The sequence below is a fragment of the Alternaria viburni genome (genome assembly GCF_023758015.1).
Source record: "Alternaria viburni strain BMP 2772 chromosome Unknown scaffold_13, whole genome shotgun sequence".
Taxonomy (NCBI): Eukaryota; Fungi; Ascomycota; class Dothideomycetes; order Pleosporales; family Pleosporaceae; genus Alternaria; species Alternaria viburni.
Genome location: NW_026055782.1, coordinates 853,858 through 877,062, shown reverse-complemented (window position 1 = coordinate 877,062; position 23,205 = coordinate 853,858). Strand labels below are relative to the sequence as shown.

At 53.6% G+C, this 23,205-nt stretch overlaps 10 protein-coding genes across 10 annotated transcripts; 4 read left to right on the top strand and 6 right to left on the bottom strand.

Moving 5' to 3' along the window:
- Nucleotides 1-704: 704 nt before the first annotated feature.
- J4E79_006693 (uncharacterized protein) lies at nt 705-2,468 on the top strand (the record flags this gene model as incomplete). Its single annotated transcript, XM_049355562.1, has 1 exon — nt 705-2,468. One exon carries the CDS (start codon nt 705-707, stop codon nt 2,466-2,468), a length of 1,764 nt encoding a protein of 587 aa, XP_049210235.1.
- Nucleotides 2,469-2,650: 182 nt separating this feature from the next.
- J4E79_006692 (uncharacterized protein) lies at nt 2,651-3,700 on the bottom strand (the record flags this gene model as incomplete). The annotated part of the gene is made up of 1 exon (XM_049355561.1): nt 2,651-3,700. One exon carries the CDS (start codon nt 3,698-3,700, stop codon nt 2,651-2,653), a length of 1,050 nt encoding a protein of 349 aa, XP_049210234.1.
- A 1,757-nt stretch (nt 3,701-5,457) lies between these two features.
- On the bottom strand, nt 5,458-6,652 carry GLE2 (RNA export factor gle2; the record flags this gene model as incomplete). The annotated part of the gene is made up of 3 exons (XM_049355560.1): nt 5,458-5,821; nt 5,874-6,343; nt 6,395-6,652. 3 exons carry the CDS (start codon nt 6,650-6,652, stop codon nt 5,458-5,460), a joined length of 1,092 nt encoding a protein of 363 aa, XP_049210233.1.
- Nucleotides 6,653-7,815: 1,163 nt separating this feature from the next.
- Nucleotides 7,816-8,495, bottom strand: J4E79_006690 (uncharacterized protein; the record flags this gene model as incomplete). The annotated part of the gene is made up of 2 exons (XM_049355559.1): nt 7,816-8,082; nt 8,142-8,495. 2 exons carry the CDS (start codon nt 8,493-8,495, stop codon nt 7,816-7,818), a joined length of 621 nt encoding a protein of 206 aa, XP_049210232.1.
- A 398-nt stretch (nt 8,496-8,893) lies between these two features.
- On the top strand, nt 8,894-10,147 carry J4E79_006689 (uncharacterized protein; the record flags this gene model as incomplete). The annotated part of the gene is made up of 5 exons (XM_049355558.1): nt 8,894-8,896; nt 8,944-9,256; nt 9,337-9,509; nt 9,579-9,859; nt 9,964-10,147. 5 exons carry the CDS (start codon nt 8,894-8,896, stop codon nt 10,145-10,147), a joined length of 954 nt encoding a protein of 317 aa, XP_049210231.1.
- Nucleotides 10,148-10,688: 541 nt separating this feature from the next.
- Nucleotides 10,689-12,668, bottom strand: J4E79_006688 (uncharacterized protein; the record flags this gene model as incomplete). Its single annotated transcript, XM_049355557.1, has 4 exons — nt 10,689-12,149; nt 12,197-12,280; nt 12,328-12,586; nt 12,661-12,668. 4 exons carry the CDS (start codon nt 12,666-12,668, stop codon nt 10,689-10,691), a joined length of 1,812 nt encoding a protein of 603 aa, XP_049210230.1.
- A 394-nt stretch (nt 12,669-13,062) lies between these two features.
- KEX1 (Cell death protease) lies at nt 13,063-15,096 on the bottom strand (the record flags this gene model as incomplete). The annotated part of the gene is made up of 3 exons (XM_049355556.1): nt 13,063-14,463; nt 14,511-14,871; nt 14,930-15,096. The coding sequence occupies 3 exons, from the start codon at nt 15,094-15,096 to the stop codon at nt 13,063-13,065; spliced, it is 1,929 nt and encodes a 642-aa protein (XP_049210229.1).
- Nucleotides 15,097-16,075: 979 nt separating this feature from the next.
- Nucleotides 16,076-16,914, bottom strand: J4E79_006686 (uncharacterized protein; the record flags this gene model as incomplete). The annotated part of the gene is made up of 5 exons (XM_049355555.1): nt 16,076-16,132; nt 16,186-16,304; nt 16,353-16,463; nt 16,520-16,537; nt 16,596-16,914. The coding sequence occupies 5 exons, from the start codon at nt 16,912-16,914 to the stop codon at nt 16,076-16,078; spliced, it is 624 nt and encodes a 207-aa protein (XP_049210228.1).
- A 1,341-nt stretch (nt 16,915-18,255) lies between these two features.
- Nucleotides 18,256-18,822, top strand: J4E79_006685 (uncharacterized protein; the record flags this gene model as incomplete). The annotated part of the gene is made up of 3 exons (XM_049355554.1): nt 18,256-18,291; nt 18,358-18,441; nt 18,496-18,822. 3 exons carry the CDS (start codon nt 18,256-18,258, stop codon nt 18,820-18,822), a joined length of 447 nt encoding a protein of 148 aa, XP_049210227.1.
- Nucleotides 18,823-22,019: 3,197 nt separating this feature from the next.
- J4E79_006684 (uncharacterized protein) lies at nt 22,020-22,898 on the top strand (the record flags this gene model as incomplete). The annotated part of the gene is made up of 1 exon (XM_049355553.1): nt 22,020-22,898. One exon carries the CDS (start codon nt 22,020-22,022, stop codon nt 22,896-22,898), a length of 879 nt encoding a protein of 292 aa, XP_049210226.1.
- Nucleotides 22,899-23,205: the final 307 nt, after the last annotated feature.

The window sequence follows — 23,205 nt, the reverse complement described above, 5'->3', positions numbered from 1 at the left end:
CGGCACTTCTTCGTCAAGTTCCAAAATGTGTCAGCTACTTGGAGTAGCAACGCCGAGCGACAAGGAGTCGGAATACGGGACTTTGCTGGAGCCTGACCTTTCCCGCTTATTTCACGAATATCCACATGGCAAGATCTTTACCTTCAACGCTGAAGGCTGTTCCTTATCCTCGAGCGAGGAATCGATTTCGAGCCCCAAGGTTGCTGAACATCTGACACCTGCCCCGCCATCGAAACGCAAGACCAAAGACCGACCGCAGCGGGGATCGGCTGCTATCCAGGCGATGTTTCCCAAAGCACGCAGTATCGCTTTTATTCCCTTTTGGGACTTTGAAAGGGCTAGATGGTTTGCCGGCTGTCTGTGCTGGAGTAATGATCCATACAGGCTACTGTCCGCATCTGTGGACATGGCATATTTCAAGATTTTCAGTCACTCGATCATGAGAGAGCTCTCACGACTAGACGCCGCGGCCTTGGATCAGGTGAGTAAGCGCTTAAGCTAACGACTTTGCAAGAGCTGAGAGATTATCACAGGCCAAATCGACATTCATCTCGTCCATTTCACATGAGTTACGTTCGCCCTTGCACGGAATACTTGGTACACTAGAGTTCATCAAAGACACGCCGTTGGACTCATTTCAGACGAGTATGATGAACTCTTTGCACGCTTGCGGTACGACGCTCCTTGATACCATCAACCACGTCATGGACTACGCCAAAATCAGCGAAGAAATGAAGGTAGTTTCCTCGAAGAAACTGAAAAACGAGAATACAATACGGCTATCTTCCAAGCCAGTGAAGAGCCGGCGAAGAAAGGTTTCCGCATTTGATCTTGGAATCGCAACCGAAGAGGTCGTAGAAGCAGTGTTCTCTGGGTCATCATACATTCCAGCCACCTCCAAGCTCATGGAAGCACCTATATCGCCTACAGATGAACACGCAGTCTCGTTTCCTCCGCGAAGAGCACGTTTTGTCGTTTTCGATTTGGCTTACGATGATGATTGGGTCTTTTCATTTCCAATTGGATCGTGGAGAAGAATCGTGATGAATTTGTTTGGCAACGCTGTCAAGTATACTGAAACGGGGTACATTCATGTTTCCTTGAGATCCAACAAGGTAGCTGAAAATGCCGATGCGCCTGTAGCGATCACACTCACCATTACGGACACTGGCTCGGGCATGAGTTCTAGTTTTCTCGCGAACCGCCTCTTCCAGCCATTCTCCCAGGAGAATCCTCACGCACCGGGTACAGGCCTGGGTATGAGTATCGTGCGTCAGATAATCGACACGAACGGCGGCAAGGTTGAAGTTAGCAGTGACCCAAAAACTGGCACTAAACTCATTGTCAAACTTGCCCTTAACAAACCAGATATACCTGGTGCGATGACGACTGAACGAGCGCAGTTTCTGTCTTATCTACCAAGGTTAGAAGGTCGGAGGATATGCATTCTTCGCAAGAAGATAGAAAGACCAACCGAAGACACCACTGTCTCCAAAACGGACGAAGGTCTGTTACGCTTCACCAACGCACTGGTTTATACTTTGGAGACGCATCTCAAGATGGAAGTGGTGAAGACGCACGAGTGGGAAGGTCATGACGCCGACATGGTCATCTGCCCGGAGTTGTCCTTTGACTACCTCGCCACAATCCGGAAACGGAGGCCCAACGGCCAACGCGCCCCAGTAACCATCTTTGTGGGGATGGATGCACTCGAAGCAGCGACTTTGCGATCCGATGTCCGCGTTACCAATCGTGAGTCGGTAGTTGAGATCATCACGCAACCATGCGGACCTTACAAGCTCGCATGGGTTCTCAACCGATGCCTGGATCGTTTTGAACATCCCGCCGAAAACCTACAACCTGCCGGAGTCTCTAGTACACTGCCACATCCTCGACAACAATCACACCCCTCTACACCAACCAAGTCGATGCAGAATTCCATGGAGTCTCTCAGCTTGACGTCACCTGAAGCAGTCGCTCCTTCTACCGCTGGATCCACAAGTGTGCAGCATTCGGTTACGTCGCCTCAGGAAGAAGATCCTGTGATATCGCACACTCTCATCGTCGACGACAACATGCTGAACCGACGACTGCTTGTCGCGTTCATGAAGAAACACGGCCTTCAATTCGAACAAGCGTCGAATGGACAAGAAGCCCTGCATAAGTACCAGGAAGGTGCGCGCAAATATGACGTTATATTGATGGATATGTCTATGCCGGTCATGGACGGTATGAGCGCTACACGTGCGATTCGTGAGTACGAGCGGAATAACAATCTGCCACGGTGTTCCATCGTCGCACTTACTGGCTTAGCGTCTTCGAGCGCCAAGTTGGAAGCATGGAGTTCGGGGATTGATCACTTCATGACGAAGCCGGTCAACTTCAAGGCGCTTGGAGACCTTCTCAGGAGCGATGAGGCGCGGAGAAACGCAAGAGTGGGTAATGAGGAAAACGCACGGGCAGATTGATGGGCCTTCTGATGACGGGCCTAAGATTTGACCATAGCGCTACAGCTCAAAAGCAACAGCCGTTTCCGAGAAGATGACGACAGACTAGAGGCCTCTTTGGACGTTAGGTCAACCGCCAGCATCGGCAGATCGCAAAGATCCAGTACATAGTGCAAAATGCACAAAGACACATAACCAGCCAACTACCCTTCTTCCTCCACCGTCACAGTGAACTCCGGCTCCTCCAACCCATACAGCACCTTTCCATCCAACACCCAATTGAACAAACAAGCTCCACACCCGGACAGCGCGCCAAAAGGATTGATCTCCACCAACTGCACACTCCCGTTTTGCTGTAGCGCAACGTCATAACTGAACCCATACCTCAGCAGCAACCCCATGATCTCCTCACTCAACTCTTTCTCTGCGTACGACACAATATCCTCCAACACCTTCTTCGCCCCCACATCAACCAACTCAACAGTCCGCTGCAAATCAAACCCCCACGGCGCTTCAAACCTCATCGGCCACCTATACTGGCTAATCGCACTTATCTCAAACTCCGCCGCGTTGGCCTCTCGTCCCGTCTTCGCAGCAGGCGGCGGAACGAAAACGCGAAACTCCTTTCCGGCATCCATACCCTCATCCCACGGATTCAACACGAGTTTAATCTCCATCTCCCTCCCTTCTTTCTTCGCATCTTCGAACTCGCGTGTCAGACAGCCGTACGCGCGCATGCTGGAACAGATCTTCGTGATGACGTCTTCGCAGGTTGAGCTAGGGAGCTTGCCTCCCATGGGCGAGTCTTTGGGCGACATCTGATCAAGGCGGATGAACCATTGCCGCTTTCCATCTAAGAGGCCAGCGAGTTTCTTGCCGGATTTAGTGCAGAGGAGTGTTTCGACGACGTCGTTGAGGAGGGAGGTGTGGATGCGGGATGTGGACACCCAGGCGCTGTGGCAGCGTAGTAGGTCTTCGTAGAGGAAACTAGGGAGGATGATTTCGTGGTATTCGGTCAGGTTTTGGGAGGATGCGATGAGCGAGTGCCAGAGTGTGTAGCCATAGGGTGACCAGGGGGGTGTTTCGTGCGCGAAACGTGGGTTTGAGGGGACGATTGGGGTTATCTCTGAGAGACGGTGGTGGGCGGTGCTGAAGCGTTGGGAGCGGGATGATGGGTTAGAGGAGTCGGTGTTGGCGGCTATGGCCGCTGTGTCGGTTGCGACGAGGGAGTAGGGGATTTTGCGGAGGTGCATTTTGGGAGTTATTGGTTGGTTTCTGCGGAGCGAGGTGTGATATGGAGGGAAAATCGTAGATAGTTTGAAGGAATGAGAGCGCAGTATAGACGAGTCTTATACGGCAGGTGTGCATTGCTGATGTTGGGCGTGGAAGTTGCGTACCGTGGTTGCGATAGAGTCACAACATCCACATTTGGAATATGAAGGGCGTAACCACAATATGATCATGCCGCATCTTACATTCTGCCCTTCCAAGGAAGCAACGAAGCTCGATTCGGGTATCCTTCATTATCAATCTATCTTGAAAGCACACACCGCAAATTACCAGCCCGAGATATCGTCTGCGCAGCTTTCCACTTCCCATTTCATCCTGGACTACCCCATCCCATGCCAGATGCCGGTTACGCGTTCTGTTCACTGTTAAGGTTCTCACGTTTCATAGCGACAAAACTCACCTCAATTCGAGCCTTTCCAGGACTCTTCCTAGCCCAGGCCAAACACATCGATCTTCCACCCCACACAACCACCTACTCACCCACTCATCCCCATAAGGGAAAAAAGGGAAACACCACTTACCTCCTCCGCACATCCCGTCCCCTGCAATCCCAAAAGGAAATAGTGTAAAGGATACAGGTGACACACCCGCACACACGAATACCCTCCAACAAATTCCCCACTCTGAGGGCTAGGTCAGCGTTTCCTTGTGCATACGGGTGCGGTTGTCTATCACTCATCTAACTGAGATGAGGAGCAGACGGTGGAGTCCTTCCGCGCGAAAGCAGGGGTCAGAGGACTCGCTAGATCCCCTGACCTGAGATGGGGTATTCATTATTCAGTTTAAAGCCGGTACTGGAAAAGACATTGTGGTGATGATAGAGTGCATCTGCGTACCGGTGAACCGGGCTGGGAGGAGCAGAGAGGCGTGATAACTTGGAACGCGGAAATTGTGATGGACGAGGGATGCGAGGGGGCGAGCGTGGGAGGAGCAGCGTGCTCGCGAACGGATGGTTGGTGGGATGGACTGGTCGAACCGTGAGCTGCTTGTCTGGGTGGTCGTTAGCATGGCGGTGGGAATGTGGAAAAATGGGAGGGAAGGGGAAGGGGTGAGTGAGTGGGTGGTGAACTAGTTGGAGAAGAGGATGTAGGGAAGATCGTGGGTCTTATATCTATCTCCAAAGACCGGGTTTGCTGTCAAGTAGTTCGTGTGATCGATCGTGCGTGCTGAGTCCAGATGATCATTGTTCCTGCTCGGAAACTTGATGTTTTACCCACATAGTCAATACAGCTGCACCCTAGACGACGACACGAACATGACACGCTTATGTAACCTGGGCCAGCAGTCAACGCAAAGACTATACAGTAACAAGATTACATTTTCCTGCCTATCCTACTCTGGAGCCTCCACAGCCCATGATACTATATCTCTCTATACGCCAGTCCCTTGAACGCTAATGCAGGAAACCAAGAAAAAACATCAAACACCGTGATATCGTTTGATCGAGCACAGAGAGTACGTAGCGTGCGGCCGAGCAATGTCGATCTGTACAGACCAAGTACGCACGCACCGTTCTTATAGACCTCGCAATCGACGACTCGGCCTTCCGGGCGGCAGACTCGCAGCCAACAAAGCTTCGATGCCTGCCGCTTTCGCCTTCTCTCTCGTCTCCGCTGTCGTCTCCGGTCTCATCTCCGCTTCTTCAGACACGGCTTGTCAGCAAAAGTGCCAACAAGTCAAACAGGAAAGAAAAAAAGGAAATCCCCGAGTTACTCAGGGATTACCTCTTCTTACTTCCAGGCCTGGGCTTGCACTCGTCTCCCAAAATGGGGTGAAGTTTGATCTTGATGGGGTAGTTTTGCGTGTTGCCACCGTAGCCCTTGCTCCAGTCGTAGCTGACGGCGTAGGCGAAAATGTTTCCGTCCTTGCTGAAGCCCGTCGCGACGATGCTGCCGCCGACTTCGGGGTAGCCCTTGAGACGGTGCTTGGCGTCCTTGTCCCAGAAGTGGAAGGTGCCGTCGGAACCGGCGGTGGAGAAGGTGCCGTGTTGGGGGTGGAAGGAGATGGCGTTTACGGAGTGGACCTTTGCGATGTCGCGGTTGGCGGGGTCTTGCTGGCGGTGGCACTTGAAGGAGAAGTTGAGGCTAGGTATGAGTTAGATGGTGTGGTGAGATATGTAGACGTGGGAATGCTTACCTGGTGTCCTTGTCCTCGACGTATTGAATGGCGCATCGTCCTTCGATGGAGCCAACGGCGAAGCCGGTCGCATCTGTGAAGCAGCTCACGGCCCTTGTCTGCCACTTGAGAGGACTGGTGATGGTCTTGTAGATGGTTGTGGGGTTCGAGAGGTTGACCATGTGGATGTGGCGCTCGGCGGTTGCGATAACGAGCAATTGATCCTTGATGTCCATGCTGTAGACGCGCTCCTGGCACGTCAGAGTACCGACGGGCTCGGCACCCTGGAGATCCCAGAACTTGACGGTCTTGTCCCAGGAACCAGTCGCGACGTAGTCCTTGCCGCCGGTCTGGAACCAGCGGACGCACTTGATGCCGTTCTCGTGGGCCTTGGCTTGTTGTGCAGGGACGGTGCCGCTGGCGGGGGCAGTGCGGAAGTCGACAATGTTGAGCATGCCTGTTGAGTCGCCGGCTGCTATACGAGTGCCATCCTGATTATGTTAGTATTCGGACATGACTGCCAAACATGTTGCTAAACGTACCTTTGACCATCCGAGACCCAGAACATGACCCTGGCATTCGAATATCCACTTTCCTTGCGCGCCATTACCGTTGACCTCGTAGATGTAGACCTTCTTGTCCCAGCTGCCCACGGCGAGGAAGTCGTTCGTCGGCGAGAATTGGAGGTCAGATATGCTGTCGCTGGGCAGTTGGCCGGCCGGGACTTCGACGTCTTTGCTGGTGTCGCCCGTGGTGGAGCTAGCAGATGCGGCCGGTGCGGCCTGACCGAAAAGAGCCATCTCTTGTGATTACGTCCCTGTATCTGGGCGCGTCCTGAGTGCGGGTGTTGGTTGTTGCGAAGCTTTGCGCGAGGTTGCGGTGTTGATCCCAAGCTTGGACGAGAAAGTAATTCGTACGCGCTCGTATGGAAGTTTCCAGTCACGTGGAGGTGTTTCGAGACTGGCAGCAGTGAATAGGATTGCTACGCGCGCAGCAGACCGGATGACTTTATGTTCTTCACCGACGACGCGCTCAGCAAAGAAACAGGCGATGCACCAAAGCTCTCCAGGCACCCTTGCAGGCGCCAGTCCGCTTCTGCCTAGCGCGCCTAGCTCGGCCCCCGGCCTCCGCCCCATGTTGAAAAGTTTCCGTCACCCACCTCTTTCTTCTTCCAACGTTCCTCGCTCGAAGAATCGCAACGAAGCTTACGCACAGAGCGCCCGCAAGGGTGTCTCGTCTCGCGCTTTGGGAGAAAGTCCCCGGACAACGATCTTTCGCGATCGCACTTTCAGCAACGAACCGCCATAGAAGCCGCGGCTTCCACTACCGACTACGACTCTTTCCGCGTCTCTTTACCCGTTCGCACTCCCTTTTGGTTGGCTTTCTGAGGCCGGGGGTGGAGGGGCTGACACCTGGATGATGATACGAGTCCGTTGGCTACCTTGCTCACGTGCTGAGGTTCGCTGCAATACTGGGAGGAGGAGGGAGACACCGGGAAGCGTCAGGTATGGGGGGTCTTCTCGTCCAGTTTATGGTTATGCGATTGCCTTCCTGCGCTTTGGTCAAACAAGGTGTCACGGATGGTAACTCAATGGGGCTTATTCTTGAGGCGAGGAACGTTCATTCACCCACACACTTTTCGGATCTGAGGGTAGACACTCTCTGACAACGGTCGGAGTTGATGGGTTACTACGCGCTTGGTCGAACAAGCCAGATTCATCCAGCCATACACGGTTCATATGATGAGACAAATGGAAATAGAGTCAAGCTCTGAGGCTGTGTAATCCCAAAGTGGTATCACGGCCTTTGCTGAATTTTCTACGACGGTATCTGATGAACCTTATGGCTTAGATAGTCATAATTTGAAAAAAAAAGAATCTTATCACATCACTTTTTGCATCTCTTCTCATTCTTGACTCGTCTGTGGTATCATCTGTGAAGCTTTTCATCTTCTCGCTGGTCTTCACGCCTCGCCACCAACAACAAATTCCTTGACCTCCTTGTACGCTTTGTCCAGATCATCGTTAATCACAATCTTGTCATGCGGCGCCTGCCCACTGTGCGCGAACTCCATCTCGACCTTGGCCTGGTTAAGTCTCTTCAAGATAGCCTCCTCCTTATCTGTCGCGCGACTCCTCAACCGCTTCTCCAGAATCTCCATGGAAGGTGGCTGCAAGAACAAGAACCGCGGGCGAGGGAACGTAGGGTGATTCGCGACTTGCTTAACGCCCTACAATCAACACTGTCAGCAAAGATGCGCTTTGTATTAAGCAGTGGGCAAAGACTTACCTCCATCTCAATATCCAAAATACAAATCTGGCCCTTCTCGGCAATGTCGTTCACTGCCTTCACACTTGTACCGTAGTGGTTTCCACCAAATTGCGCATGCTCCACAAATCCCTTCTTCTCTACCAAGTCCAAGAACTCTTCTTTGGTTACGAAGTAGTATTCCTTGCCATCTTGCTCCTCTCCTCTGGGTCCGCGCGTAGTGTGCGATATGCTGAAGCCGAATTTACCGGGGAACTCGTCAAAGAGGCGCTTTAGGATGGTGGATTTGCCTGCGCCAGAGGGCCCGGAGATGACGATGGGCTGGTTGGCGGACAGGGCGTCTTTGGAGGCGGGGACGGGATCGGTGGGTGCCATGGTGGAGGGGTGGGTGGTGAAGGTGCGGGTGGGGAGTGTTGTGAACGTGGGTTTTGTATGGAGGGATGGCAGCGAAGGGTGAGTCAGGCGTAGATGGGAGGGTAGCTTTAGGCTGCCGGTTCGTGACTCTTTCAACAAGATTCTGGGGAATCGCGAGAGAGTCAATGGCATGCCTAGTCGTGGATGGGGAGCTGTCGGGCGCGGCGGGGTGTGATTGGCGGTCAAGCTAGGGGTCCTCGTTGGTGTTTGGTGGGGCTCAAGTGGGATGGTATGGTCGCGTTTTCGTGTTGCCCGTACTGACGACATCGAGCTGGAATTTAGCTCCCAGCTCCAAACTCGGCGCATGTCACAATAATCGCGCCCAAAAGACAGGCCTTCGGAGCTGCAGATAAGTCAATATGGTATGCACCTTCTGTATTACCCTCAACACCATTCTAACAACCCCCAGTCGAAACAATACCTCACCCTCCACACAGTCGACTCGGCGCATCCCAAAGCAAGCGACATCTTCGCCGTAGCGCCAACCAGCACCCAACTTCTTTCCGCCTCGGGCTCAAGCAGCATCAACGTCTACGACACCACACAAGCCGAATTTCCCGTAATACAAACACTCGACAAGGCGCACCCACTCGGCATACACCACCTAGTAACCGCACGGGAAGAGAAGGCACGACGGGCCGCGAGCGCAGGCTTCGAAGGCAAAGTCAAGATATGGAGTCAAGACGAAGAGGGAGTGTGGAGTGAGGACGGGGAGATTGTTGGTGGGTACGCCTCCATGCTTTCTTTGGGATCGCAGAAAGTGGTGTTGTTGAACTGAGGAAGGAGCTGACAACTACTACAGACCAGAACAAGCCAGGTGAGATATGGGCCATTGCGCTGAGTGCAGATGGCCAGTACCTAGCCAGCACGAGCATCAACGGCAAGATCAACGTCTGGAGCCTCAACAAAGATGAGGGTATGCCCCGGATACGCGAGTACGAAACAAAAGGCAGCTTCGGTCTATCTGTGGATTTGGTACGTCTCCCTCTCTTTCTCCCATCCCACACCACACTGTCAACCCTTACTTACCTACCCCGCTCACAGTCCCGCAACGGCACGTACACAGCCTCCGGCCACGAAAACGGCTCCATCTACGTCTTCAACAACGAAACTGGGCGCCTCGCACATTCCCTCTCCGGCCTCGTCCACCCCGTTCGCGCCGTGTCCTTCTCTCCTGCCTCGAAACTGCTAGCAGCAGGCGGCGACGCACGCATCATCGCTCTCTACGACGTCACATCTGGGGAGCAAGTCGCAAACTTCACTGGCCACGGCGGGTGGGTGTTGAGTCTGGATTGGAGTGATACAGGCGAGTATTTGCTCTCTGGGTAAGTCACCCCGATGTCCCAACACCATATCATCGTCGCGTCACATAGTTATATGCTTCCTCTTGTTGGTCAGGTCTCTTACTAATATGTGTGTGTTTGCCTAGATCCCACGACTCCAAAGCAAAAGTCTGGCGTATAGAAACGCGATCCTGCGTAGCCACGCATTCCCACGGCGATAAGCCGCTGTGGAGCGCAAAATGGTTGCCGAAAGCGGCGGGCAAGAGTGAGATGTTTGCGTTGGCTGGGGGGAATAATTCGATTAGCTTTTACCGTGAAGCTGCTGGTTGAGCGGAATGGCTTGATGTCAACAGGGGATGAAGAAGAGAGGGGATATGAATGCTTTGCCACCCGAGTCTGAGAGACGACGAAATGCAGATAAAGCGTGTTCTAAGCAAGGGGCGTCGAGAAATACCGTCCAGGATAGCTGGCAGCTGAGTATGAAGAAGTGTGTGATGTAGTACCATCGAGACTAATGAAGTGAATGACTCTCAAACTCTTTCCTTGGCTGCGTTCATTCTACGCAGCGTCAAATCGCATCTATATTGGTGCATTCCCAACGAAGCCCGAGAAGCAGCAACTTTAAACTACGATATTATGACAATGGTTGGTATCAATGTATCAGATTCCTCTACTCTTTTCGCGACAGAAACGCTCATTTACACTACCCACTTCGAAAGAAATGATAAGCCCGAAAGACATGTCCCCGCTAAAACAGTACCGTCTCACCACCCTTTTCATAACGCCAAGACACCCTTCCTTTGCCACCAGAATAACGCCCTGCCCACTAACGCAGCAGTATGATAGAAGCCACTTGATACCCACTGGTACCTCACGTACTAGCAACACCGCCATTCTCCACCCCCGGCGGCGCGTCAACCCTCTGTTTCTTAGCATCCGGCCCTTCACTCCCCACACCCCCATTCCCATTAACACCCACATTGCTAACATCCTGCAACGCGGCTCTTTCTCTCTTGACACCCCCAGGGCCACCAGCACCAGCACCAGGGTTACCATTACCGGGCCCCGCACCGTTGAATGTAGGCGGCTTGTACTGACCACGATTCGCACTAGGACTCATGGCGTAGTTTGGCGCGCCGGGCATGCCAATGCGGCGATCAGCTTGCATGTGTGGGTTTACGACGTTGGGGCGGTTGAAGGAGCCGTTTGATGTGACGCCTGGTCGCTGGGGTGGTGGTTGAGGGGCGGGCGGTGCGCCGACGGCGTCGCGTTTGATAGGTTTGCTGGCCCCGTGGTCGACACCTGGGGTGCGTTTTTCTTTCGGTATGGGAGAGTCGGCGTTGGGGTTGAAGGATGGGAGGTTGGTTAGGGAGGCGGAGTCTGAGGCTTGAAGGAGCTCGGCGGCGCGGGAGGTTACGAAGCCTACGGGGGGTCGGTGGTTGGGCGGAGGTGCGTTTTGAGCGGGTGTGGTCGTATCTTGGGCTTGTGGTACTGGTCGTGCTTGGTTCGGTGGTTGTTGTGCTTGGGGTGGGGTTGGTCGGAGAGGTTGGTTGTTAGGAGCGGCTTGTTGGTTCTGGGGCTGCTGTCCTACGGGTCTCGAGGCAGCACCGTTGTCTATTGCTGGTGGGGCCATGCGACCGCCATTCTGCACCGGTCGAGGTTGCTGTTGAACAGGAGTTTGTGGCTGTCTTCCGTTCTGCATGTGAGGGGCAGGTCTACTGGGTGCCTGGTTTAGTTGCTGTTGTTGCACACCAGGTTGGCCACGTCCGGCTTGTGAAGGTCTGCCGTTGGGCTGGCGAGGGGGTCCTGTGTTGCGAACAGGTGAGGTGCGACCAGACGATATACCATTTGGTTTCGCTGGCTGGATAGCGCGCGGCGCTGCCGTCTCCGGGGCGGACAATGTCTCTGACAAGGAGAACTCGTCGCCATGGCCCTCTGAGACATCAACTCCATCGAACAAGTTCTCGTCCGCATCGTCGTCAAAATCAGCCCCGAACGACTCGTTGTTCAGGTGATCTGTACGCGTGCGAAGGACCTGGTTGGGTCGAACCGGTGTCTTGTGCGGCTCCTGCTTGACCACAGCTTGCTCCTCAGGTTGGGGTGGCGGTTTGAAATCGTTATGTCGGTAGAGGTTGTCCTCCTGGAATTTGATGGGTTTGACCTTCATAACCTGGACCTTCTTGAGGTACTCTTTGTCGTATAAGCAATTGCCGAGGACATTGCCGAACGTGCGTAACGAGCGCTTCAAGCCATCTGTTGCCGCCTCTTTCTTGGCCTTTTCGAATGATGCTGCTTTGCCTTTGCCGTTCTCTATTGAGCCGTAGCCAATGTCCTAACGCGGTATTAGCAAGGGTGAGATGCAAAGAGCAACCTCATTACCTCGTGATATGTGCCATCCTTCAGCGTGATCCTCACTACTATTGAGAGACCCAAGCTGACCTTGCCGTTTTGATGCTCGTCGACCTATCTTTGTCAGTATGCATTCCCCTCTCAAATAGGCCAAAACATACGTAATCGATCTGCACCTGCCCCAGCGAGCTCGACCATCCATTGAACCCAAAGACTTCATTCGCAAGCGCTATCGCCTTGTTCCCCTCCAGGTACGCCACCTTACCACCGCCATTACCCGGCCGTTGCGATATGTATTCCGGACCGAGTTGTTTATTCAGCCGACTCTGTAATGTCGCGATTTCCTTTGCTGTGAAGCCGTTTACGACGCGTTCTTCGAAGGGGTTCGTGACGTTGCCGCCGTTGTACTGGTCGCCTGGCCTGCATCGTTGTTAGCGGACTTTATTGATGTCGGGAAATGGTGCGTGAGAAACGCGTAGAGATCTTGTACGTACGCAGGCATTGTTGTTGTTACGATGTGGTGCGCATCGGTCGCCGCTTTGCTGAAGTCGAGGCGTCGTGGCTGAAGATGACGCGCCTTGGGACGGCAGGAACGCGGTCGCGCTAGTCCCGCATTCACGTGCTCTCAAGGCAGCATCGACCAGACCCACACTCGAGTGCAGCACTAGCAAACCTCAACCAGGCTTCAGCTGTCTGAAGTCTCCATATACTCAGTATGTGGAGGTCCACATGAGAAAGGGCAATAATTAGGTTTGCGCGTCACCATGACCCAACCATCATGTACCAAGTATGAGCTGGCAAGGCAAAATCATGTAATTTCGGCACCCAATACGCCTGCAATGCTATAATCCTATCCTAGTATATTTGTGAAGCGCCGTTACAAACATCCCAATCTATCACGAAGCTTCCTTTCTCCTGCCCCGATCGCTCGAGCTAGCTTCCTCATCATCACTATCAACGCCCAGAGAGAACGTAGAGTCATTGTGCGACTCCCGCCCTTTCTCCGTGCCCACGCCCGCATAGCCATTGCCCGGCTTCTTTGGCACATCATCGAGATCATCGAGCTCCCGTTCGTCGAAGTCGGCAGCTTCAAGATCCTGCCTGCGTTCTTTCCTCCGGAAGTTGTCGAGGCCCATACCGGTGAGAAGAGACTCGCGTCCTTCGTCATTGTCTGTGCTCTTGTATGCGCTGGTTGTGCGCCTGCTGCTGCGCCACCACAAGAAGCCGCAGAGGCAGGCGACGATGACGACAACGACGAGCGCGACCTGGCCGGAGCGAGCGTAGGCCTTCCACTCTGCGGCCTTGAGCTCCTTGGTTTTGTCTTCTTCGGCTTGCGTCGAGTTGGGGTGGTCGCCAACGCTGGTCAACGGACCCTTCTCGCCATCGATGAGGCTGTCGGCAGGAGCACCACCAATGGCCTCGATGTTAACGCCCATGAAGCGATCGAGCATGTCCCGAGTGCGCCTGGGGTAGTCGAAAGGAACCATGTGGCTGGAGTTGTAGAACACGACATATGTGAGGTTACGCGCCTCCTGCCATGTTCCGGCAGCTTCGCCTTCGAACATCCAGTCCTGCTTTGCGTTCTGCACACCAGGGGATGCTTCGAAACCCTTTCCGCCGTTCCACTTCATGTTGCCAATCATGGCCTCTGTGCCAACGTGGTTGCAAATGAAGTCCTTGTCACCAGAGAAAAGGAGAGTTGGAACCTGCTCGATGAGTTCGGGTAGGAACTTGACAGCAGGCTCGCTCTTCCTGGCACGGAAATGGCCACTAACGGCTCCGTTGCACTCCTGCCAGCCGGTCTTCTTGTCGGGGTTGATGTGTAGAGCCTGAATGACATCTGGGCGGCGGAGGTAGGGCGTGACCTGCGCAAGATCCGGGGGCCAGTTCATTCCACAAGATGAGTCGTCACGGAGACGGATGTCGTACATGTTAAGACACTGGTTCATGGTGTCGGCTTTCTTGTTCTTGGTCTCTTCCAGAATCCTGACCATGATTTGCTCGCACTCGCTCGTGTCGACGGTGTTCATGCCGCCTTCTTCGAGCTTTTTGACACATATCCTCTGTTGCTCTTCGACGCGTCTTGCAGAGTCGGTGTCAGCCCGCATGAGTCCATTCTGGTAGGCAAAGGGTATATAGGCGAGATACTGATCGACTGGTGATATCCACCCGTTTCCGATCATGAGACCCTTGAGCGCCCATGGTGTTTTGGAGAGGTTTTCTTTGTTTCGTTTGAGGATAGCGCGAGCGATGTAGGGGATGTGTTGTCCAGCGTACGATTCACCGGCAATGTAGAACTGCCATATGTCAGTATCCCGCGGGTCCACTTAGTCAAGCCACTCACATCGTCATGCTCGTATTCGGGAAATAGCGCAAACCACTTCTCCAAGAAGATAATCATGTGGTCCGCCATTTGGTCGAGTTCCGTGAGGTAGCTGTTGGTGTTGACATAGCTGAAGCCAGTGCCGACGGGCTGGTCCACGAAGAGCAGGTTTGCAAACTCGTCCCATGAACCGTTGTTGTATTCGAGATTGCCGCCTTCGCGCACTCTGTATGGGCCGACTTCCATCATGGCGCCGTCCATCGAGGAGCAGCCCGGCCCGCCGTTCAGCCATAGTACAGTGCGCTGTTTGTCTGCGATGTGGCGGTTCTCGTAGTGCCAGAAGAAGAGGTTGCCGTTGTTCTCTGCATCGACTTCGATGTGTCTGTTTGATGAAGTTAGTACTGTCATATGTGCGCGCATGCCTCTCCCAGTCTGCTTACCCTGCGTGCATCTTAAGCAACGGCTTCGGCGCACCGGGCAGGTCGTGTATGAAGTAGTCGGCCTGCGTCTTCTCCTGCGCCATTATGCTCGGCAGCCATGATACCGTCGCCAGGAGGCCACCCAGGAGCGCCGTCCGCCATCGCAGCGGAAAATGTGAGGAGGCCATAGTGAGGCCGCGTTTCGGAGTTGAGGCCGCGGAGGTTGCGGTGCGCAGTCGCTATATCATGGGAAATGAAGGGAAATAGGGCACAGCGAGTGCAGACAGAGTAGTGATAGGTGAATGCGCAGCCTGGCACAGTGTAGGGTATAGGCGCTGAGATGCGAGAAGATCGGACTCCAGAGTACAGCTTAGGTGGCTACTGCGGCGGCGGCTGACGAGTCCGAGTTGGGATCCAGAACAGGGGCCTGTCAATGTAGATCGTGAGACGCAAGACACGCGAGCGATCCACAAGGGGAATGGCAATTTCAACGAATGGTCTTGTTCATTCAACAGTCGAGAACGAGCGAAGAAAGTTAACTGATATCAATATTATAGCGAGATGCCTGTTGAGGTACATCTTTGGGGTACCGTCCAAGCTTCGTCCCACGGCCAATCACACGCCACACTGCCCATTCCGGCTACTGCCATCTCCGCGTCTCGAGAACGCGCATCGCGCCCCAGCATCTGACACGATGGAGCGTTCACTCATGCTTCACACATGTGTCAGCTCCGTCCTCAGGCCGCAAATCTTCCGAATGCGAACCCCAAATAAAATGTACACGCGTCCCTAGCCGCCCATGTTCGCATGCAGTTGTCAATCTCACATCCCAAGGTTCGCCGGGCTGACAATAACTCTTTGGACTACGTAGACTACTATCCCTCTAGCACCGACTCGTTATGCCGTCATTCCGCGCCAACGTGAAAGACGTTCTAGAGCACCACAGCATCCGATTCGGTCCGCCTGGTCGATGCCCCGACAGAGAGCTAGAGTCCCGCCTAGTACTACACCGCGGACCCCTTTCCAATCCTCGAAATGCTTTTTTGGAATTCCCGCAAGCGGTACATGTCAATGATCGTTGATGACTGTGTGCCACAGTGGCGCATGCTCATCTTCCGTGCTGTTGGTACGCGAAGATGCGCGCCTGAGATGCAAAGCCGCCCTTGTTCAGAAGAGATCGTTCAGGCTCTTGGCTGAGTCTTTGACGATCAGCTCACGCATTCCCTGTGCATCCGGTTAATATCGCGTACTGAGGCATGGCGACGGGAGACGCTTACCTTGGGCATGATAGGTTCCCCATTGTCGTCCTTGACGTAGCGGAACGGCATTTGCGTGCTCTCGTTCTTGTTGATCTTGAGATCAGGATGGTCGATGTACGGGATCTTGTCGACGGGTACTGCGCCTCGTCAGCAACATGCATCAGCGTCTGAATTGTTTGGCATACCCTTGTCTTGCACGCAAATCCTCGTGACACGTACTGCTGTGTCAGTCGTCATCTGTACTGGTCCCAGGCGACGTCCTTGATATCCTTTCTTGCGCAGCTCCGAAGTACGGTCTATAAATACGTCAGTCAACTGTGCACATTTGGAACAATGGTGACAGATTACACACCTCGTGGCGGGTCGTCTCCTAATCAAGAATCAGCTCTTCCATCACATTTCTTCTCTGGATGAGTGCGGATGCTTACCAAGTATACCGCCGAACAAGAAAATGTCAAAAGTCTCGCCATCTTCCGGGCTCAAGTCTTTGGCTGCGGCAGGATCCAGCAGGCAAACCTTGTCTTTCTTGTCGGCATAGATTTCTTCAATACCTCTTGTCTCGACATTGAGTCCCTTCGCGCCCTGTAGGTTGGCGGGTAGCTTCAACGAAGCCGGCACTGAAGACAGCAAGAATTGTGCGCCGGATGCATGTGACTCCGCCGCGATACTGGAGTACTCAAGAGATGACCATTCCTCGAGCTCAGGGTCCAGATGCTCCACCACAAAGGTCTTGCCGGTGCCAGCCATTTTCGGGATCTCTGTGATTGGAGGTGGGATGCGCTCCCGGTCTTGTGTATTTTTGGGCGTGATAGTTTACTGCAGTGGTTAAGCGAATTACTCAACAGGCGGGGCTCTGTAAGATGTTCTCAGGCTCGATGTCGTGTCTTGCTCCCTGTGTTCTGGATCGATGGTGAGAACCTTGAAGCCCTGCAGTAGCTCTCGCTAATCAAAGTAGGTGGTGGTGGGGAGCATGGCTGACCTTCAGGGTTTGATAAAGTCTAGAACTAGCGCAGCGAAGCAGCCTATCACGTCCAAGCAACCGTCTATCGTGGTAAGCGGGGAAGCATCCTTTCGTAGTTGCAAGATAAAAAAAGTGCATCGTGATTCAGTCCAAGCAGTGTGCCATGTGACGTCGCCGCGCCCAAACTCCAATGGCACAAACTACCGACACGGCAAGCTCCTTCGAGCTGGGCCCTGGCGATCATGGTGGGTTCAGAGGCCAATGGTGTGCACGCGTGACGTTGTGAAGGTGCCGCGTCTGGTAAGGTCTACGGCAATCCAGCGTCCAGCGTGCATCCGACCAACGCGCGTAAGGGCCGGTTACACTTTTCGCGGAAACGGCTGCTTTGCCTTGGTGTCTTTGTGCGAGTTGCGTCAATTCATCCGTTAAGTAAGCCACGTTTTGGGGATTGTTCACGTCGGCCCACTCGTCGTCTACATATGTGCTGCATCTGCCCCTCTCTGAGTAACAACGTCGAGCGAAGCAATTGAAGAGACAGCAACGCCCAAGTCTATTACATCACCGCAACTGTTCTATACATCCTGTTCCTACTAAGTGCACTCGACCTTCTGCAACTCTCAGCATCACCACTTTTGTTTTTTGTCTTGTTGCTCGATTGACCTCGTGCAGCATTCCGAGCAGCTGGAACCTCGGGCGATCCAGGCTTATCGCATAGTCGAGCTGGATAGAGGGGCACTCCTCCCACTCCCACCCAAACATCGTCGCTTCAACAGCACCAGAACCACAAGCCAAGCGAGTCATAACACGTCGACGTTGTTGTGTTGTCAGGCAGCAGCAAAGACACACGCCCGAGCTTTGTCGGCACCCAATCGTCAGCGCTGGAAGCCGGATCAATCACATCTATTCACCCTGTCCCTGTCACATAACGGGTAACGGTACTCGCCCAAAGTGGTCAGCGCGAGCCAACTACAGCAACTTTTAAACAATTTGCGACCCTTGACCCTTTTCTGTGTCGACATTACAACAAAGAATCCACACGCCAGACACTCTGCACCTTTCGCGAGCAGCTGCCCCTCTGACGAACGTCACTTGCGATCCGCAACACCACAATCACCACCACCGCAACCATGAACCCGCACCAGCAGAACAAGGTCGATGTCAGCGTACGTCATAGCCGCACAGAAGCCATGCGCGTCCTCTGGGAATATGTCCAGCTAACAGCGATTTAGAAAATGTCGGAGCAGGAGGCCAAGCTCTTCCGTCTCTACGGCAAGCTACCCAACAAGAAGGACTTGCTCCAGAACAAGCTGAAGGTACGAGGGCCAGCGAAACATTCGCATCCGCATACCTGCTAATCATGGCCGCAGGAGCGCAAGTACTTCGACAGCGGCGACTACGCCCTCTCCAAGGCCGGCAAAGCTGGTGACGTCGGCGTCACCCAAGTCGGCCGCGAGCACCCCAACCCCGAAAAGATCCCACACATCGCCCCGCCCACGCCCACCGGCCAGAACGGCAACGGCAATGGCAACGGCCACAGAGACAGCGTCACCGCCAACGGTCAAGGCGAGTTGGCAGGCAGCCCCGTCAAGGAACACACCTTCCTGCACCGCGAGACAAGCCTGAACCGCGAGACCTCCGCGTCAGACTTTGAGAACAACGAGAACGTCGAGGAGGGCGGCGCAGTCAAGGCATAGACGGCATGCACCCGTTTGTCGCTAGCACTTCTGCGCGCTCCCCCTTTGCCTTCCTTTTGCTGCACTCACTTGGCGCAACCTTGATGACCGGTGCCCAAAATGTATACATACGCACCCACCCTTTTTCGAACGGCCTGAACCCGGTTCTCATCGTCATTTACGGAGTCGGATGCGGCGTTCCCGGATGAAGCGAGCTTTTCCATCACATGGCCGGCCGAGCCTTTTTTGTATCGGCGCCCACAAACGCCTGTCGGCAAACAATTGTTTCCTTTGCATATGAAGTCGGGGAGCACAGGCACGTTCTTCACTTCTTTGTGTAGTATGTTTGATAGGGGATGGGCGGGTTTTGCAGAGACCGGAGCATGTTCCGGGTGCTTCTTGCAAAGTTGCCAGACTCGGATCTTTCACGGCCGCGAGCGTGTATGCTTGTTTGAGCAGAAGATTATCGTAGCAATATGATTACTGGAAAACTCTGTTTTGGCTGTTTAATTGCATGGTGATGACTTGCGCGTGTCTGAAAGAAGGATACGCTAGTGGATATTGGAGCACGTGACTCGCTGATGCCTGCCTCATCAAGATATCTCAGTAAGCGCACCCACAACGAAAGCTTCTCAGCATCTCACAAGCTTCTTCTCCAAAGCCCCGACGTACTGTTTCTACTTAAACCTCCTTGCTTCCAAGATTAATCACAAGCCGCTGTCCCACAGCAGCCGCGTCCTTCAGCAGCCAAACTACTACCAGATCGCGCCTATCCTGGCCCGCATTGAGGACAATTCCTGAGCATGCTAAACAAAACTACAAACACGGCACTACATACTGCCCACACCTCTTCAAGCACCTCACCAACACCATGTCTCTTCTTCAACCTGCCCGCCGAACTACGCAACTTCATCTACACCTTCTCATATAACTCGCTCACAATCGAAGCCTCACTCAAAAACAGCCTTCGCATCACATCCTTCTTCGCGATCCCCAAGACAATCGTGCACAAAAACAACGCGATATCACAACCCCGAAAAAAGGGTCTGCCGATCTGGTTGATGACGTGCACACAAATTTTGAAAGAAGGCATGAACGTACTGTCAAGAGAGTACGCATTCACCTCATACCACCCCGGCCTCGGCCTCGTCCGGAGAACAGATCTCAGGGATCTAGCCGCGGATGACGTGTTGAACAGGCTCGTCTTTGCGGCTGTCAAGACAGTAGTGTTCAACATGAGGGCGTTAAGCTATATCACAGCAGCGCGCCCGGACGAGCTAGCACAAGATTCTGATACCGAAGTCGCGACTGAATCAGGGCTTGCGCGGTGGCATGTAGACCCTACACTGGGCAGACAGATGGCTATGTCGGGAGCGCGCAAGGGGCAACGGCAGAGGACGGTGGTGGTTAAACTTGGGCCTTTTGATGAGGAGATGTTGAACGTCCTGCACCAGGCTGGTGCGGCTGTTAAAGAGCTGCGCATGTACTGGACTTACAACGTTTTTGGCGTGTTGCCGGGTGATGAAGTGGTTCTTAGGAATGAGGCGTTGGAGCGCTGGATGGGCAGGTTGGAACGTGTGCGGATTAGAGTGGATAGTAGGGTGGATGAGTTCATGGCGAAAGAGATAGTGGCGGGATTGGGGGAACGGGCGGCGAAGAGACTCGTTGCTAGGGGAGGCGGGGGGTGTGATGGAGACGGAGAGACGGTGGAGGATGGGTCGAGCGTGAGATGGACGGAAGAGGTGAGGAATCGTCGCGATAGACCGTTTGGTTATGATCGCATCAAGAGGTATGTTACGGTTGAAAGGTCAGCTGGATGAGGAAGATTGTTCACGAAATATCGTACTTCGGGAGAAGCTTCTCGTGCCGGCCACCAATGCCCCCGACTACACATCCTACGCGGTCAAGCCGAGATCTCAAATCTTCCGCTCGATTACCAAAGTCGACTCCCAATCGCTGAGGTGGATAGGACTAACCGCCGGTCTCACCTCCTTCCTAGTCCAACGCACGCCTACGTCCTCTCCTGCAGTAATACCCACGAGTCGCCGTGAGCATTTTCTAGCAGTCTTCATCATCTTTCGTGCAAAGAGCCACTCCGCTCCTCCATACATAACATGGACGCAAACCTTACGGAACCGCCCACTCCACCTCTCATCAAAACAATCCATCATCTCTTTTTCGCCCTCCAGCCACTCCCCACCGATCAACGAAGTTCTACACCACATACGATCCCAGTATAGGTCCAAACACCCGTTCTCTCCAAGTCCTTGATAGATACAATCGAGAAGCTCGGTGTCATCCTCTTTCGCTTTCTCGAGAAACCGTGCAATTTCGCGTCGCGTGTACTTGGGACGAACAGGCCAGTGCAGTTTAAATTGCACAGTACGGCCAGGTTGCAACACAACGCTGGCAATCTTGCCGCTGCCACCATAAGTCAGACTGTTGAAAGCAGGTCGTGCCCGCGGTTCGTCCGACAAAGTTATATCTTCCATCGAAGGTATCGGGTCATCGAACACGAACGTACGCCATCGACGAAACACATCAATCGCTTCGGCGTGGATCTGTTTGTTGGCTAGCAACCATTTGGGTAGACCGATGATTGCATATCCGGGATAATAGCGGGAAGGAGCCGAGAAGTCGCGCACTGAAGCCTGGACGCTCGTCTCTTTACTGGCGGTGATTGCGCGGGGGGAAGGGCCGAAGACGTAGGCGTATATCTTTTCTCGAAGCTCGGCTGGGAGGTCGAGAAGGAGGCTATGTGACGAGATAGGGGCTGATGTAGCCGACGCGGTGGACTTGGATGTTTCGAGGTGGTCGAGGTTTGAGGTGTCTTCGATGCTGGAGCGGTTTGTGCATGTTGAGTCCATCGCGGCTTCCAGGTTAGCAATGAGTTGACCTGAGGAAGTTAGAGGCATTGATGTAATGTGCACTGTTCTCGACTTTTTAATCGGGTCACGAAGAGGGTAGCCCAGGCAGCATTCGTCGCGCCTTCCTTCACTACCAGAAGAGGTCCGTGCCCGCGATCACGAGAATATCTAGCGCCGAATCACAAACCCTCTCGCATATAATTACCAGTGTTCCTTTAGGACTGTCTCTTCTTCCCGAGTCAAGCAATTCACAGACGACACTCAAGCAATCACCTTCCGCCCACCACCCTGGCTGCTACAACCAGTCCTCATCAGTCAAGCTCATAGCTCAAATACCACCGAGACGACGACATGGCTCCTACCAAGAAACGCGCCTCGTCGCCGGCAAAAGGTATTCGCTCCTCGAAGCGCTTGAAGGTCCAGACACCAAAGGCTCGGCCTACGATCTCGACTATTCCCACTCAGGACGGATGCGCATTTCTAAACCTTCCGCGAGAGATCAGAAACCAAGTCTACATGGAATCGCTCAAGGGGCTGGACCTTACATTCCGCGTGAATAAGCTCATCATTGCTGCGACACCAAACTCCGAAGGCTACATCAGACACCCGGGACTAACTAAACGTGGCCTCCCGCTATGGTCACTGTCAAGTCAACAGATTTGTTACGAAGTCCTGGACTTGATCGCACGTAACTACACGTTCCAACCTTATGGGCGCCCAAGAATTGCAGAAATTCAAATGGACGAAGGAGTCCCGAACACGCTAGTTTTCAGTGAAGGTGGCGTAGGAAACATCAAGTTATGGCCTTCCTTTGACCGTACCGCTAGAAGCACTGGTGTCGTTGGCGACCAGTCTGTACCTTTCCTCAAGTTAATGGACAGCCTCTCCCTGAAGGATGCGTATCTGGGGATAGTTTGGCAATATGCTCACGAGCGGGGAGACCCAAAGGATAACGATCCCACGGATCTGACTGAAGAATGGGGAAAAGATTGGCAAGGGATGTTTCGCAAAGTCAAGGTCAATGTTATGATCAGAGGTCTCAAGAAGGATACTACACCATTGTGGATTATGGATGAGGCGGAGAAGTTTGCACTGAGACTAGTCGGTACTGGTGGAGCTGTGGTGTGGGAGAATCCAACTGATATGGTTCGGGTGTTCTGGAGGTTTATGTCAGGGTGGTACAAGCAAAAGGCGTGGGTAGGACGTCTCACCGTCGAGCGGAAGGTGTGAGCAAACGCATTCGAGAAGAACACATAATCATTCCTGGTATCTCATGGCCCCACCGTTCAAGGCAGTCATCAGAACGGTTTCAATAGTCGAGGGCTGTTCGCTGCAGTTCCAGCCAATATAGTCGTCCATACCTACCTAGGTAGGTATCGAGGCCTCGGTCTTCGTCAGAGACACGACGCTAGCCACATCCAGTTAGCTCTATGTCAATACGACAGCTACTTAAACTTCGATCCCACTCGTGAGGCCATGTTTTCTTATCTCTACAGCATCGCCTTCGTAGCGGCGTACTTTCATCTCGCCCCTTCCT